Source organism: Arachis stenosperma, chromosome 6 (assembly GCF_014773155.1).
Source record: "Arachis stenosperma cultivar V10309 chromosome 6, arast.V10309.gnm1.PFL2, whole genome shotgun sequence".
Classification (NCBI taxonomy): Eukaryota; Viridiplantae; Streptophyta; class Magnoliopsida; order Fabales; family Fabaceae; genus Arachis; species Arachis stenosperma.
Window position 1 is genome coordinate 140,689,291 of NC_080382.1, and position 15,909 is coordinate 140,705,199.

At 33.6% G+C, this 15,909-nt stretch overlaps 2 protein-coding genes across 2 annotated transcripts; one reads left to right on the top strand and one right to left on the bottom strand.

The window, feature by feature from the left end:
* The first annotated feature begins 302 nt into the window (after nucleotides 1–302).
* LOC130932849 (probable WRKY transcription factor 40) lies at nucleotides 303–3,038 on the top strand. The gene is made up of 4 exons (XM_057862286.1): nucleotides 303–676; nucleotides 935–1,198; nucleotides 1,662–1,778; nucleotides 2,420–3,038. The coding sequence occupies exons 1-4, from the start codon at nucleotides 665–667 to the stop codon at nucleotides 2,822–2,824; spliced, it is 798 nt and encodes a 265-aa protein (XP_057718269.1). The 5' UTR covers nucleotides 303–664; the 3' UTR covers nucleotides 2,825–3,038.
* Nucleotides 3,039–3,338: 300 nt separating this feature from the next.
* On the bottom strand, nucleotides 3,339–15,267 carry LOC130934837 (formin-like protein 18). Its single transcript, XM_057864363.1, has 18 exons — nucleotides 14,670–15,267; nucleotides 13,021–13,721; nucleotides 11,946–12,167; nucleotides 8,795–11,847; nucleotides 8,557–8,677; nucleotides 7,678–7,749; nucleotides 7,052–7,150; nucleotides 6,898–6,939; nucleotides 6,500–6,580; nucleotides 6,319–6,369; nucleotides 5,761–5,842; nucleotides 5,324–5,418; nucleotides 4,692–4,763; nucleotides 4,468–4,584; nucleotides 4,202–4,270; nucleotides 4,035–4,101; nucleotides 3,501–3,868; nucleotides 3,339–3,401 (listed from the first exon to the last, which is right to left on the bottom strand). Exons 1-17 carry the CDS (start codon nucleotides 14,740–14,742, stop codon nucleotides 3,687–3,689), a joined length of 5,199 nt encoding a protein of 1,732 aa, XP_057720346.1. The 5' UTR covers nucleotides 14,743–15,267; the 3' UTR covers nucleotides 3,339–3,401; nucleotides 3,501–3,686.
* Between the last annotated feature and the right edge of the window lie 642 nt (nucleotides 15,268–15,909).

Genomic DNA, 15,909 nt, shown 5'->3' on the forward strand with positions numbered 1-15,909 from the left:
AATTAAAATAATAAAATATATATTTTATTATTTTAATTTAAAAATAATTAATTTCTTCTTCGATTTTAACAAATTTTAATCCTTAGCTTTCGATGATCCAAAGAACACGTTGTTGGTTGGTGGTGACATTTTCGCCAAAGAAAAAACAAAACTTTGCGTCTCATCTAAAACCCAATGCTTATGTAATTGGTGGTGACATCATGGTGCATACGCTCTAATATTTGTGGAAAATATTGTCCCCATCTTTCAACTGTTCAAAGAATTTATTCTTTCTTATATACTATTGTTTATATATATTCCAACTCTCTTAGAATTTTTTCTAACACATGGAGTTGAATTGAACAATTTTACTACTTGTTATAATTAAGAGAGAAGATTCTACATACTTTGCCATTAGCTTTCATTGTATTTGGTCCAGAACAATTATTATAGAGTAGCCACGTATATAAAGGAATTGAATTTCTATCATCTTACTCTTCAACTACGTATCCAATTCTTTATATATTTTTTTATTATTATATCACCTTTTTTGTGGAACATACACCATTACTATTACAATATATGTTCTTATTTTATGATTCATTTATAGATAGATCAATTCATCACTGAGTTGTGAGTAATTGAAGGCTGTTCAACTTCAACTTCAACCTACTATATCACAATAATGGATGAAAAGGTAAAACATCTGGGTTCCTTAATTTGGTTTTGCTTCTTATTCATCTTTTTCTTCTTCTTTTTTTTTAAACCATATGGATATGTATGAGTGAGCATACGTTCTGTATAATAATAACAATAAAATTTTATCCCACTATATAGAATCCACTATATGAATCAAACGATGCCATTATGTATATCATGTATCATCAAAATCTTTGGATAATTATATACACAATTAATTAACCATGTTCAATATAATTCATTTAATTTCATTTAGGTGGAAGCTCTTCAAGTGGAATTGCAACGTATGAAAGAGGAGAATAGTGCTCTAAGATTGATGTTTGAGGTTCTAAGCAACAAATTCAAAAGCCTTCAATCACAATTTCAAGATATAAACAAGGAATCAGAGCAAATAATAGGCTTCAATAATTCAATGCCTATTGTTGACTCAACAAATTACAAGAGACCAAGACTAGAGTTTCCGACAGCTAAAAGGCCATTGCAAATCTTTGTCAGAACCAACCCCAAGGATGATACTTTGGTTAGTAATTTATGCCCCATTATTATTATTATTATTATTGAATTTAATTTTGATGTAAAATATTTTACACAATCGTACAATAATCATATCCATCTTTTTAGATGACCATTTACGTGGTCAATAAAAATAATAGTTACTTTTGATAATGTAACATTATATGATTGGATCCACGTATAAAATTGTTTTACTCTGAAAATCCATCAAAATTAAATTCATATTAGTTCATTTACTATATCCTACAATTCTACAAAGAAACCTACCTTGCTGACACTTACAAAAATTGATATATTTAGACATTTTATATTTAGATACATTATTTTTTTAATATACTAATCATTAAAGTAACCGTTATTTGGTGGGTGCAGAGCATTGTTATATCAAATTATTCATTAAAACTCAAGTTTTTACCCTAAAGTTTCACAAGGTTTATTAATAAATTTGGAATTCCCTTTGGTGATATTAGATGATAAGAGATGGATACCAATGGAGGAAGTATGGACAGAAGGTTACCAAAGACAATGTTTCACCAAGAGCCTACTTCAGGTGTTCCATGGCCCCTAGTTGCCCAGCCAAGAAGAAGGTATATATATAATATAGAAAAGTTTTTAAATGTACTCGAAATACCAATGTTCTGATAATTTTAACCGATTTTAGTTAATATATAATATATATATTTTTTATAATTAAGATCAACGATTAAAATTATTAGAATACCAGTATACCTGATATACTTGAAATTCTTCTTATAATATAATACATTCAATATCTTACTTGCTAAATTTTATTCAATACTTATTATAATATAAACTTGTTTTTTATACTAAAGATTATTATACCATCCATCTATGTAGTCAACTCTACTAAGTCAACTTTTTTCTTTTGTTGAAATAATGCTTGGTTGTCTAATTGATTGTTAAACAATTCCCACTAAAATTGGCATATGGTTACTCAAATTAGAGAATTATAAGCAAACAAGAATGAAGATTTAGCTTCTGCAAACAATTATGAAGTGTAATTAATATGGATTTTTTCCCCCTCAATTAAAAGTAGACAGAAAGAGTATATTTCATGTGAATAAATTCAAGAAATTATGCTTGTGTGGAAATTATTAATTTTTTTTCACCAAATGAAATTATTGTGTTGATGAGTGATTTAGATACAAATTTTTGGTCTCATAGACTCTAACCTTGTTGCACTTATTATTACTCATTTATATGGTAGGTGCAAAAATGCATACATGACAAGTCTATATTAGTTGCAACTTATGATGGAGAGCACAACCATGCTGCAATTCAAGATTCTTCAATGCCTTCTTCATCCACTCCCAAAGGCTCAGTGGCTAATAAAAATAACAATAATAATAGTAAAAATAATAATGATTTACCTCTTCCAATCTTAGAAAATTATAAAAAATGGTCTCATCAAACAGATTCAATAAGACTATGTTGTGATGATGTTACTATGCAAAAAAGTAACATCAAAATTGAAGAATATGCAAATTCCTTAATCAAAGATCCTGAGTTCACTGCAGCATTGGCTGAAGCAGTTGCACGCACCATCACTGGTCAGAGTAAGGAACAAGACCTAAACCTCAATTTGGGGTTCCAGCGGGGTGATGAAAACTGAGATCAATTAATGCAATTGTATAGCGATTTTTTAAGGACTTCAATAGTAGCATAGTTTGTCAAATTAGGATGAATTATTAGTTTAGTTTGGTAAATTGCTGTATTCAAAACTATGTAAGTTTAATTAGTTTTAGCTCATGCAAAAATTATGTGATTGGTGTTAACTTCTCTACTTTGTGATTTTGTTCAATTATGAGACAGAAATTGAATACAAAGAGTGTAATAAAATAAATCAAATGTTAAATCAGAACTTCAAGAAAAATGGATAAGTACAATGAATAACTTTCATTCTAATCAATACCTTAATATTTACATAGCATTTATCTTCATCAGTGCACATAATTAAATAAAGTTGGAAACTCTCAGTATAGCTGCCTCTAAGTGCTCTAACATTAAAATAACAACTCAAATACTACCCTATCTTATCTGAGGGGAAAAATATATATATATTAACTGCATCACATTTACATGGCTACTGCTCAGTAGACAGAAAATTCAAGACTAACATGGTAAAACTAAGTCAAAATACCTTTTACACCAAAATAGTTCCTCATGCTGAGCACCACAAATCTGATTTTCTGCAAGAATTGAGAATGAAATTAAGTTTACATGATAAAAGATAAAAAGACTATTTTGCATAAAAATCTCAACATAGGGGAGGTTTCTGGAAAGCTTACTGCTTAAAATTATCCTAAGCTTGAGACTTTTTTCTGCAAGCTTCACAATTCTTGCATTATATAATTCAAGTATCATAGCATAAGTTATGGAAGTGTATACTTCATCCATCCACCCAACCAAATTGAAGCTCTAAGGCTGTGTAATGGCTATTTAGAAGCTCTGAGGCCTTAAAAAAATGCATCTGTTCAATTGATATCCGCACTTTTGATGGCCGGATGCATCACATTTTCTGACTCCTTATGAGTTATCTTCACCTTCTCGTTTTCTGCTTCCTTCTCCGCTTTCTTCTTATCGGATTCCATCTGCTTACAGTTTTCTTCATGCGCTTTGACGAACATCCTCACAAAGTTGAGCAGAGTAGATACAACTACAGCAAAATACAAAAAATTAAACCATTAGTAATAAGTACTCCATCATAGTTGCACTGAGTTCTTCCTAGTATCAAACCATTTCCATAACTAAGTTATGATGGAGTCCCCGAGATGAAGAGGAACAAAAATGATAACATAGACTGAATGATGGTAACTGGTTACCTTGTTCAAATGGGACACGTGCTGGATCTTCTCCGAAGTACAGAGCCAATGCATCTGCATTTCTACCCTGGTACATCCAGATTAGAAGTTTCAAACACATTCCTAAATCATCAAACTTAGAGTTCACAGTTTAAAGTAAACTAAAGAGAGTAGAACTAGATCCATACCACATTAGCATAAAGTTGAGCCAAAGCCCTCACTTCAGCTTCACCATTAGCAAGAAATTCCTTTAGTATCTGAACATAACCAAATGGAACAAACAATAAAATAAGCTAAATATTTTATCATAATTAGAATGTATGCAAAAATAGATCTGTGTTTAAGACCAGTTTCAGATCCCCTTACAAGGGTATCATCACTCATGATCCCATATAATGGTGTGTGTGCAAGTGTCAGTGCCTGCATGCCTGTGTGCATATATATGCATATGTACCTGGCAGAAGTTTACTGACACTGGCCCATCATTCTCTGATGCCGTCAATTCCTGAACTACTTTCTCCAGTCCTTTACTAATAGCTTGCATTTCCTCTGCCAAATATTTCAATTGTATCTGTATGGTATACTTGGTTAATAAACAGCCTATACCAATTTTCAAAAGAGTAAAATGAAACCACTTCTTATGATGATTATAACGGTACAATAAACGAAGAATGGTACCTTTGTTGAAGCCTCCAAATTCACTAGGTCTTGGGAGAATTCTAAAAGCTCTGGAAGCTTTTTAGAAATCACCTACAATTTCTCAACCATCAAAATAATTATTATCTCTATTATTCATTCAGACATAACAATTCACTAATATATTTGCATGGTCCAACAAGAGCCGCAAGCAAGAGTGTTGTATACTGGAAGAACAAACATTTGCTGTCAAATATCATAGAACAGTAGAACACCAATGAAATAGTGTTCATTTTCTTGAGCATCAAATCAGTTCTGAAGGTTAGTACGCAAAGTAACATGAAATTTCAATAACTCAATAAACATCACCATTATGCTAAACTAGACTACTAATAGATATCTTTTTCCTCAGGTTCATGCTTAGTTCTTTACTTTATGGATGAGAATGTGAGGAAAAAGAGTTAAGTAGCCAGCTTCAAATCTTCAATGATTCTCAAATAGTTAATAACCTTCAACTTTGTTGATGCATTCCACCAACCAATTCATGTGGAATAAAACACCAATGAATGTGTTTTACAAAAGGACAAGAAAATCATACCTATGGTTGTACACGAGACATAAGATTTGCAAGGAACAACAGGTTCCTGTAAGAAATTCAAGGTGAATAAACGTACCTTACAAAGATAATGCATAAGAGTCATCTTGTTGTTCCTGGCTCGTGTATCAGTGAGTTTAAGGAGACTATCCAATCGAAATCCAAGTGCAGAACCTGCATTAATCTTATAAATTAACAAGTAAGAAAGCAATCAAGACTGTGATGGCACTGTTTTCTTTTAAAATTTTAATCATGGATGAACAAAACTAAGGACATAGCCAAAAAGTCCAAGTTTGCTTGTTTGGCTTTCAAAAACATTTACCGTTTTTATTTTCAGTATTTTCTATTTTTAGAATTCTGTGAAGTTTTCAGTCTTTTTTTTCTTTTACAGAAACCATCGAGAATGGAAACAAAAAACATTTTCACAAACCGAACAAGCTAGTTTTTAATTTTTTTTTCTTGGTTATACTCCCTTTGACACAATTTAGACTGGTGAAGGCCAAAACTTTAGCTCACCTCTTGCAGTTCCGTGGTTCAAAGCATTGCCAAGAGAAAGAATGGTCTGCATGATTCTTTTCAACTTGACTGAACTCCTGATCTGAGACACACAACAACAGAAGCTGAATAGTGGTGGCTATGGAGTTAGACTATCTATTTATCTATCTATCTGTATTTATAAGAGAGCGTGTCATCATGTTAGTGGAATCATATGTACACAATTCTATGACAAAATACTCATAACTCGAATTTCATAACTCGAATTTCATAAATAATAGTATATTGTAAATCTAATGCTGAGATACTATCAACGAAAAATATTTTATAAAAAGGTTTAATTGTGTGTAAATGAATTAGTAAAAGTATTCGAGTTTTATACTGTTGCAAAAATTATGCAAATAATATCATATATAAATGTCTGTAAATTTTATTGCATTAATAGTATATTCAAATTGAAATCATATATTAGACCATTCTGTTAAAATTATTTCAATTTAGTATTTTTGCCAAATGTGTGCTTTTTTAACTTTGCACGGGTAAACATATCATTTTAAGAGACAAGTATACATGAGTAACCTCTTCAGATGCACTGTTCACAATATTCAAGTCTCTCTTGAGTTCTGAAACCTACAAGAATATGATACAGATGCCAAGAATTATAAAACAGAATAATATATATATATATATATATATATATATATATATATATATATATATATATATGAAAAAAAAAAGGATTGCATGATTTTCTTCTAACCTGAGAGTTGAATTGAATCTTAAAAGAGAAAACTCTTAGCTTGTTTTCCACTCTGGGTACTTTCATTAATTCCAAGAAGAACTATCATAAGATTCAAAAGCAAATTAGAGCAAATCAGGAAAAATTGAAAGGGGAAAAAACAAAAAAAATAAACTATACTAAAGAAATGTGGAAACTATTATCAAGAGACTAGGCTCAAGTTTACTATATAAGAAAGCTTCATCTCTAATGCAAATAAAATCTCAAATTAATTTAATGGGTCTAGTTTACATAATTCATAGCACTACCTTTTAACCTTTTTATTATACCATCAGTGCTAATAATCTTACCATAAGAAACTCCCTAGTTAAAGATAAGTAAAAGAAAAGAGTAGTTAGAAATAAGTAAAATCCACTCACCTGTTCACACCTTCCTAAGTGCTCCTTATCTCCAGTATAGTTCTGCATATAAAGTATGGCTACAGCTCAGCTAAACCAAGATTGTTGCAAACCAATGTTTTCTTAGCCTATGATATGAAGTTCGAGTTGAAGAAGAGAACAAAGTGTTTGATACCTTGAGCAGCTCCATCTCTTCCTTGGTTGGGCAGAACTTGATGAGGTTTTCAACCTGATCAATATCTAATGCTGATTCATCCAATGCTAGCACAGAGCTCTGAGAAATTGGTGTAAATAATGTGAAAAGACAATTTTATAAAACTTATGATTTCAAGTTAAACTCAAATGTTCATGACCATACCAATGTGGTGCCAAAAGAGATATATTCATAAGTGGACAACTAGGCTTAGGTTAATTCTAAGACAAATATATATTCAGATAATTTATTTTTATAGTGGAGTCTATGATGGCTATTATTACGGTGACTATACAACTTTCTTAAAAAGTGTTGCTAAAATTAAGATCATATTTTTTTTTACGTTCTTGCAACACTTTTTACTTCTTATTATCACAAATTAAAAATTGTTTTCAAATATTAAAAAAGTATTACTTTAATTTTAGCAGTACTTTTTAAGTGTTGCCACCATAATGATAACCACCATAACATGCACATTATTCCATAAGCATTTACTACTTAGGAATTTGAAAAAGTGTCAAAGAATGAACTTTCCCTAGGATCTAACATTAAATGTAAAATGCTCATAGCATCTTCATGCAAAAAAGATGACGCAAGGAATATCTCACCATTAGATCAGCCAAAGGTATTTTGACTTTTGAAAGCATGATCTCACAGTTATATGCACGCCTGAGTTCAATCTGCATGATAGCATGGATCCTTCATTAAGATCTCAAATTCTATAAAACAAAAGATTGACAATAATTTAACTGAAGAACTCAGGCCTTAATGAAAGGCATGACACAAGATTCAAGAGATGAATGAAAACTCCATAGGTGGAATACAATATATATCTTTAGCTATAAGAAAAATTAAAATAATTGTTTGGTGGTCAAAATAATTAAAGTGGAAAAGCAGTATACAAGTTACTTAAAAGTGATAAACTTTTAATAAATTAATTTTCATAATTAAAATTAAAGTCATAACTTTTATGAGTTTATTTAATGAACATCAGAATGGATAGATAATTATTTCTGGACCTATTGAAACAAGAGAAATGAGAATAAAGTTTTTTGAAGAGGTACTTATGCACACTTTGTATTCAGTAAATAAAAAGGTCATGTGCATGTGCTTTTAGTTTTGAAAAGCTAAGGATGTTTTTTAAAGCACATATGTAGATATGTTTCAAAGTTAGCTCGCACTTCTAAAATTAAAGAGTCTAATATAATTTTATATATTAATAAATATCTATATTTATTCTTATTTCTTATTATATTATGTCTATTAAAGCCATTTTAAATGTTAAAAGTAAATTTTACCAAATATAATTTTTGTAGTTTATGCTTATGAAAGTCATTTTTATTTTGATTTACCAAATATAGCTGTTGCGACTTTTGGAAAGCTCTATTTGAAAACCAAACTTTAAGCTACTTCTGAAAAATCAAAGTTTTACCAAATCAAACCTAAATAACTAGCCAGAACAGTACTACCAAAAGCAAAAAACATACCAGTTGGACTTTATCCACTTTCTGTCCAGAACGGAGAGTTGATTTTCCTTCTTGTGCATCAGAATTTGGAGCAGTTGCAGAGAAAAGAGACTCCAGTTCTGACATGTCAAATTCTGGAGTCCTAGCACCAAAAAGATTTTAAAAGAAAAATGATAAATAAATAATAATAAGAAAATTACATGATCTTTGAGTCACTCTCTTATAACACCAAAGAGAAGGCTTAACACACAAGTCATACCTTGAAGCTTCATCAAGTTTTTGTGTCTCAGCCCATAAACTTCCTTGCATGACCCTTGTTAACTTTAACCAATGGTAAGGTTTCAGATTGCTCTTTTTAGTACAGATACCTTTGGAATTTGCTCGCAACAGGCCACGTCCTTTCCCAGGCGGCCCAGGGGCTGCAGGCGGTCCAGGAACCCCAGGCGGTCCAGGAACCCCAGGCGGTCCGGGAACTGGAGGCGGTCCAGGAACTGGAGCCACATTAGCATTAGCTTGTGATGACAAAGAGCCAGATCTTGTCAATCCATTTGGAAGTGGAGGTGGGGGTACAGGTGGAACATTTGCAGATGCAGAAGCTGAGGGAGGAGGTGGAGGTGGAGCCAGTGATGTAGGAGGACTAGGTGTGGTGCCCAAAGGAACAGGAGGAGGTGGTGGGGCAGGGGGATGAGACATTGCAGAAGGAGGAAGTCCAGACATAGGAGGAGGAGGAGGAGGTATTGAAGATGATGACGTCTGTCCAGTTGACAGTGGAGGTGGGGGAGGTCGAATAGGCATAGCAGCAGCCTTGGTCATACTCAAGGGGCTATCAGCTGATGATAATGAGGACTGTCTAGTTAAAGATGGAGGTGGAGGAGGAGGAGGAGGAGGCAGATGACAGGGACTTTTAAATGAATCTTTGACAATGGAAGATGATGTTTCGGGAAGGGAAGGGGTTGCATGAGGAGGAGGAGGGGGAGGGGAAGGATGGAGGTTATGGATATCATTAGTTTGTATTGATTTTGCAAAAGGCTCACTTTGAGGTGGTGATGAAGGTGTAGATGGAGAACGGGAAGGAGAAACCACAGGAGCATTGAGCCCAAAAGTCTTCTCTATGGTCGCAACAGCATCCACCGAAGGTTTTACTGGTGATGTATGCAAAATATGTTCAGGACTATGCTCTGCCGATTTCGACACCTTTGAGTCCGGGGGAGACATACTACCGGACAGAGGAGATTTCACTGCATGTGTGACTTCTTCTTTCATATCCTTTGGTGCATCATCCTGCAACACAGACATTATTCCAAGAGCTGATGATGAACTCGGAAATCTTATGATAGCTGAAGGTGAACCTGGTGCTGGAGCTGGTCGAATTGCTTGATGCACCTGTGGAGATATGATTTTAGGAAACTGTAAAGGAACCTGCAATTCATTAGATTCAGTCATCTTTTTACTTGAGGTTGCATCGACTGGTGGCTCAAGTGAGGGACTATGTTGTTTCCTCTGATCTGTAAATGGGAGACTCTTAGTAACGGTTTCTGATAACGTCATTGACTCTCGGGCCTTGATTGAATTTACATCCTGGGATGGTTCAATCAAGGGAATAGACTGTTTCTCCTGAGCCATAGATGTCGAACTCTTTACATCACTTTTAATTGATGACTTTGATTCTAATGATTTAGTATCCTTCTTCTTTTCCATAGAATTAGCATCAGTAGATGGTTCAATCAACGGAATAGATTGTTTCTCCTGAGCCATAGATGTCGAGCTCTTGGTCTCACTTTTAAGTGACGCTGTCGACACTGATGATTCAGTATCCTTTACCATGGACTCTAATGGTCTAATCTTTTCCATAGAATTAGCATTGATAGATGGTTCAATCAATGAAATAGACTGTTTCTCCTGAGCCGATGTCAATATCTTGGCCTCATTTTTAAGCAATGCCTTCGATTCTAATGATTCAGTATTCTTCATCATTGACTCTAGTGGTTCAATCTTCTTTTCCATTGAATTAACATCCATACACGGTTCAATTGAGGGAATACACTGTTTCCCCTGAGCCATTGAAGCAGAAAACTTACTGCCAATGCGTGGTTCAGGTAAAGGACTATCTTGTTTCCTCCGAACTATGGATGTGAGACTCTTGGAATCAATATCTGACAACACCTTTGCTTCCAATTCCCTAACCTCCTCCTTGTTTGAGTTTGCAACCATGGATTTGGTTACATGAATAGACTGTTTCTCCTGAGCTATACATAGAGGATCCTTGGTATCGTTTTCAGACAACGCGTTTGTTTCTAATGATTTAACCTGTGCAATAGAAGAACTTGAATCTCTTGAGGGAGTGAGATGTGTCGTCGGACCCACTGAAGTGTGAGTCTTAATATCACTTGCCGGAACTGTGTGTGGTTCTGCCAGTGAATCTATCTTCTTTTGCATAGGAGCATTGATGCATGATTCAATTGATGAAGTAGGAATTGTCCCCTGAACTGCAGAAGTGGGTCTCTTCAAATCGCTTTCTGGCATCTTCTGTGGTTCAAGTTTAGATCTTCTATCATTTTCCAACAATGCCGGTGACTTTAATGATTCAGTATCCTTTTTGCTTGATTCCAACAGTGCTGAATTTGCATCAGTTGGTGTGGGAATAGATTGTATGCTTTGAGCCAAAGATATAGGATGCATGGTGTCATTTTCCAACTTTGCATTGGATTTTGCAACCGTAGATGGTCCGCTTAAGGGAGTTGATTGTTTCCCTTGAATCATAGATGTAGGAAACTCGGCGTTATTTTCCATTGATTCCTTTGATTTTACTGACTTCATTTCCTTCCAAGTAGAATCTGAATGTGCTGAGACTCCAATTGTGGGAATAGGTTGGTACCCCTGACCCATATGAGTAGGAGTCTTGATGTTATGTTCTTGCGACGCCATTGATTCAAATGCTTCTACCTTCTTTTCTACAGAAGCATCTCCAGATTTGAGTGAGGACATAGCAAGTTTCCCCTCAAATGTGGAGTCAGGACTCTTCACATCGACTTGTGTCTTGGAATCAAATTTAAATCCTCTAGGCGATGAATCCTTTCGCAAATGGCTCATTTTGGGAGAAGCTGCACCATCCAATTTTTCCAAAAAGATGTTTGATCCTGTGATTTGTTGTAGCACAGCTGCTACCTCAATATTTGTGTCAAGCCAGTCAACATGGCTGAAAATTTTTTTAGCCTTAGCAAATGCTTCAATCGGTAGGCCATCCTTCTCCTCAAGATAAGGCAGATCAATTGAAATAACAGAAGATTTTGTTTCCATATCCGAGAAAAGAATCTGCAGCGCAATATACAACATGCTCAGTAAAGATTTTAAGTTAATTTTGTCATTAATTGTTACTAAATAAAAGTAGAAGCAAAGAAAGATATAACTACCTCTACTCTAAAATCTTTTGGGAAGTCATCTTTAGTATCCCATAATATGTCAAGGTCATCACGGTTAAGCATCAAAATATTTGACCTTATGAATCCTGTATTAAACATCACACGAAACATCATTTTTTCACGATCCAAATCATTTTCTAGAGTAATACACTCAAGAACGACATCCCCTTGAACATGACAATGTATGTCAATCTTAACCAGTTCTGTATCAGCCTGCAACAAATACAAAACACAAAATAAACAAAATAATGTAGAATAAGAGTAAAATAGAACATAATAGATCTTTGTTTAAGAAGTCTACCTAAACATGATCAAATAAAGAAAATGAGGAAAAAATATGCTGCTATTTTAATCTGAGTTCAACAGTGCCAGTGGATCATATCCTATTGTGTATAAAGAGAAGAAGAAACAATTTTTAATTGCAACTAATAGAATTTTATGTTGACTCCAACCAGTTTTATATAAGCAAATCATAAGAATGAGACCCAATCAATAAAAGCAAATATTTGTTAAAATTCTGAGAGTTTTTTTGTCTTAAAATCGAATGGTGAAACAGCACAAGTGCATAACAATACAAAACAATTAGCACACTCTTAGGTATCCCCCTTTAAAGCACTACAGGTTTTCTAACATTCTGTTCATATTAAAGATAGTCCATTTCCTCAGATCCAAACAAAGACACCAGATGTAACCGTCATTGCGAATATAAAAACATTATTATAAATAATGAAAGGAATGAATATAGTTTAATTTAACTTGAGTTCATAATTTTGGGGTTGGAAAACTGCCTAGTTGTAGGAAAATAAAAAAGGAAATGATAATAAGGGAGATTAGGCCTATGTATTTATATATTGTCACCCTGTTTGTATGCAAGTATAAACTATTTCAATATAAGAAGCCCACAGCATGACATATGGTTTAGAATATTATACAGATTCTGGAATAAATATCTCAATACAAAATGCAAGAACAATACAAAGGGAGACAGTTTAATTGTCTTGAATCATAATTCATAAATCAGCATCAATTGTGGAAAAAATAATTTTTGAATAGAGGCAGGTGTCACCTGCTTGTAATGCCGAACAAATTTGCTCCTTTTTGGAGTCGAAAAAAGAACTTTGGGAGTCCGATCAGCTGCCATAAAAGGGTCCTGTCCATATATCCGAAATATAGGACGGCAACCACCCTCTCCATCCATATTAGGAATTATTCTTATAATTACACAGTCCAACGTAACTGCTCTATCTAGAGGAGGCCATTCTGAACCAACATTTCTTCTTGATATATATTGAAGATACCTCAGTTGTGAAGGCAATGGATTCAATGGTGACATCAATTGCAAAAGTTCCCTCGGAGCTTGCTTGTATATCATTTCTAATGTTTTCAGCTCTCCTGTAAATTGCTTTCTATAAATCAAGAAAGCGGCTAGCATAAATGCTAAAACGGGCCATCCACCTCGTTCACAGTGCATTAAGACAATATTTTGTAGCCCAAGCTGAAGCCAGTTTTCACATGATCTCAGGAAATGGTGGATCATCTCCATGGTGAGTATTGGGCAACCTTCATACTGTCGAGGATAGTCCATCACAGTCATATCATAATCATTCAAAATGTTAGAAATCTGGCTTTGATTTTCTCCCTCCCGCATGTTGAACACCATATATGAAGCTTCAGGGAAGTGATCACAAAGTTGCTCAATTGTCCCCCTTATATGCACTTTTTGTTCATCTTCATCCATAAGATCAGTCGTAAAGCAATAATCAAAGACTGCATACACAGCAAAAGAATAAAATAAATAATCACAAAGAGATATATAGATCCCTTTAAGATAATGAAATGAATAAATGACACATTACAACAACAACAACCATGTCATGTCCCATTAGGTGGGGTTGGCAACTATTATGGATCAAAGGATGCTATAGTGTATCATTGTCCGATAGAAAAGTAAAATCTATCTTTCTCAAAATGATTTTGGCTATAGCTTTCTAGGTTGCTTTCTACCTCCAGCTATCGAGATATCCTCAATCAGATATGCTCTTCTTCCTGGGGTTTCAATAGTTCATAACCAAACCACCTAAGACAAAATTCTACCACTTTTTTTCCAAAATAGGTGCTACTCCCATTCTCATTCTGATGCATTATTTCCTAAGTTTACCTTAATTGTCTACTTATCAGGCATATTCACATATCTGCAATGTTGAACTTATTTATTGTTGGTTTTTCTACTGCCGAAAAGTATATGACAACAACACATCTCTTGTAGCTGTGTAGTAAAATTCTTCCTTATGATCGACTAATTAAAAAAATGCCCACATTCTCAGAGACATACGAAAATGCATCTCCTTACCACATTCACCATTCACTAAAAATAATCAAAGGACAATATATTGTAAATTAAGAATACTGATTGCACAATGCACAAAGAAAATTTATACCTGTCCACATAGGTGGGAAATATCAGCGTTTCATATCAACTACCATTCAATACAGCATAAACAATACCATTGAACAGCTGGAATCACTTCAATGATCGCATATTTGTACAATAAAAATGTAAAAAATTCATGCAATTCCTACTGTTCACTCTAAAATCAACAAAATAAACTATACATACCACAATATTCCCCAGCCAAAAATAGCACAAAGATGAAACTCAACAGTATATTGTTTCACTTCCACAAGAGCCAATGAGCCAAAGCAGAGAGAACTTACCATAAACCCTCTCACTGATTTCTAGAAGCCCATCTGGGGGCTTCTTATAGAAGAACTTGCGGAACATTGCCATTGTTGCCTACAAGATCCAAAAGGGTATCTTCTCACCCCTAACTTGTAGGACCACCCCTATAAGTGCCACATATCAACCCACATTGCATCACACACACCCCACCAAATAAAATCAATAGCAATCATTATCGTATTGGTATTGGCATTGTAACAAGTATGTTGTGTGCATTCAGGAACAAACAATAGGGCATGGATTTTGCTGGGTCTTGAAGGAACACTTTCATCAGGGTATTGTCCTTGTCCTCTCACATGCAACTTTATCTCTTATCTGATGGAAAGAGAAAGAGAGAAAACTTAGCTTTCAATCAAGAAAGAGAAAGTGGGCATGGGGCAATCTTAATGCAAAGTTGAATCTTATTCATGGGGTATGAAGAAAAGAGTTGGAATAAGAACAGATATGGTAGCTGTGTCGTTGTGGTTAGATTAGGATAAGAATGAACATTTTGGATCCGAGGTTTCTCTCTCTAACGCAATCTCTGTCTGTGTGTGTGTGTCCGAATCTTAATGTGTTTGTTTATGTGAAAAAAAGAATAAAGAAAGAAATGGTGCGGTGATGATGTTGATGGTTTTGTTCATATTCCGCTTAAGGAAGGTTAAGGACCAAAAAAGGGAAGATAAGATCCGTACTAGGTTCTGGTCACGTGTGGGATTTTTCCCACTTCACATCACATCACACCTACTTACTAACTAAGCTAAGGTTGTAAAAAAAAAAATTAATTTTGATATATTTGAATATAAAATAATTTTACACGTATATTTAGATTTAATTTGGACAAATAGTTTAATTAAATTTTTTTTAAAAAAATAACTTAAATAATAAATAATTATATTAAAAATAGTTTATAAATAAATTATTTTGTATTTGAATTTTTAATTTTAAAAATGTTTATTTTAAAAAAATGTGATAAGAAGTAGTGATATTATGAGAAAAGATATTTTTTTAATTTCTCTATAAACTCCTAAATAACTTCTTAAAAAGCTGTAATTTGATTTTGAAAATTATACTAGATATTAATATTACTACTTTTTATAAGTCAAAAATTCAAAAAAATTACTTTTAAAACTTCTCAAATGGACCCTTAATTACGTAATATTATATCAGTAAAATAATTGTTTTTATATTAATCATATATATAAACATTTAAAAAAACATATATAATTATACGAC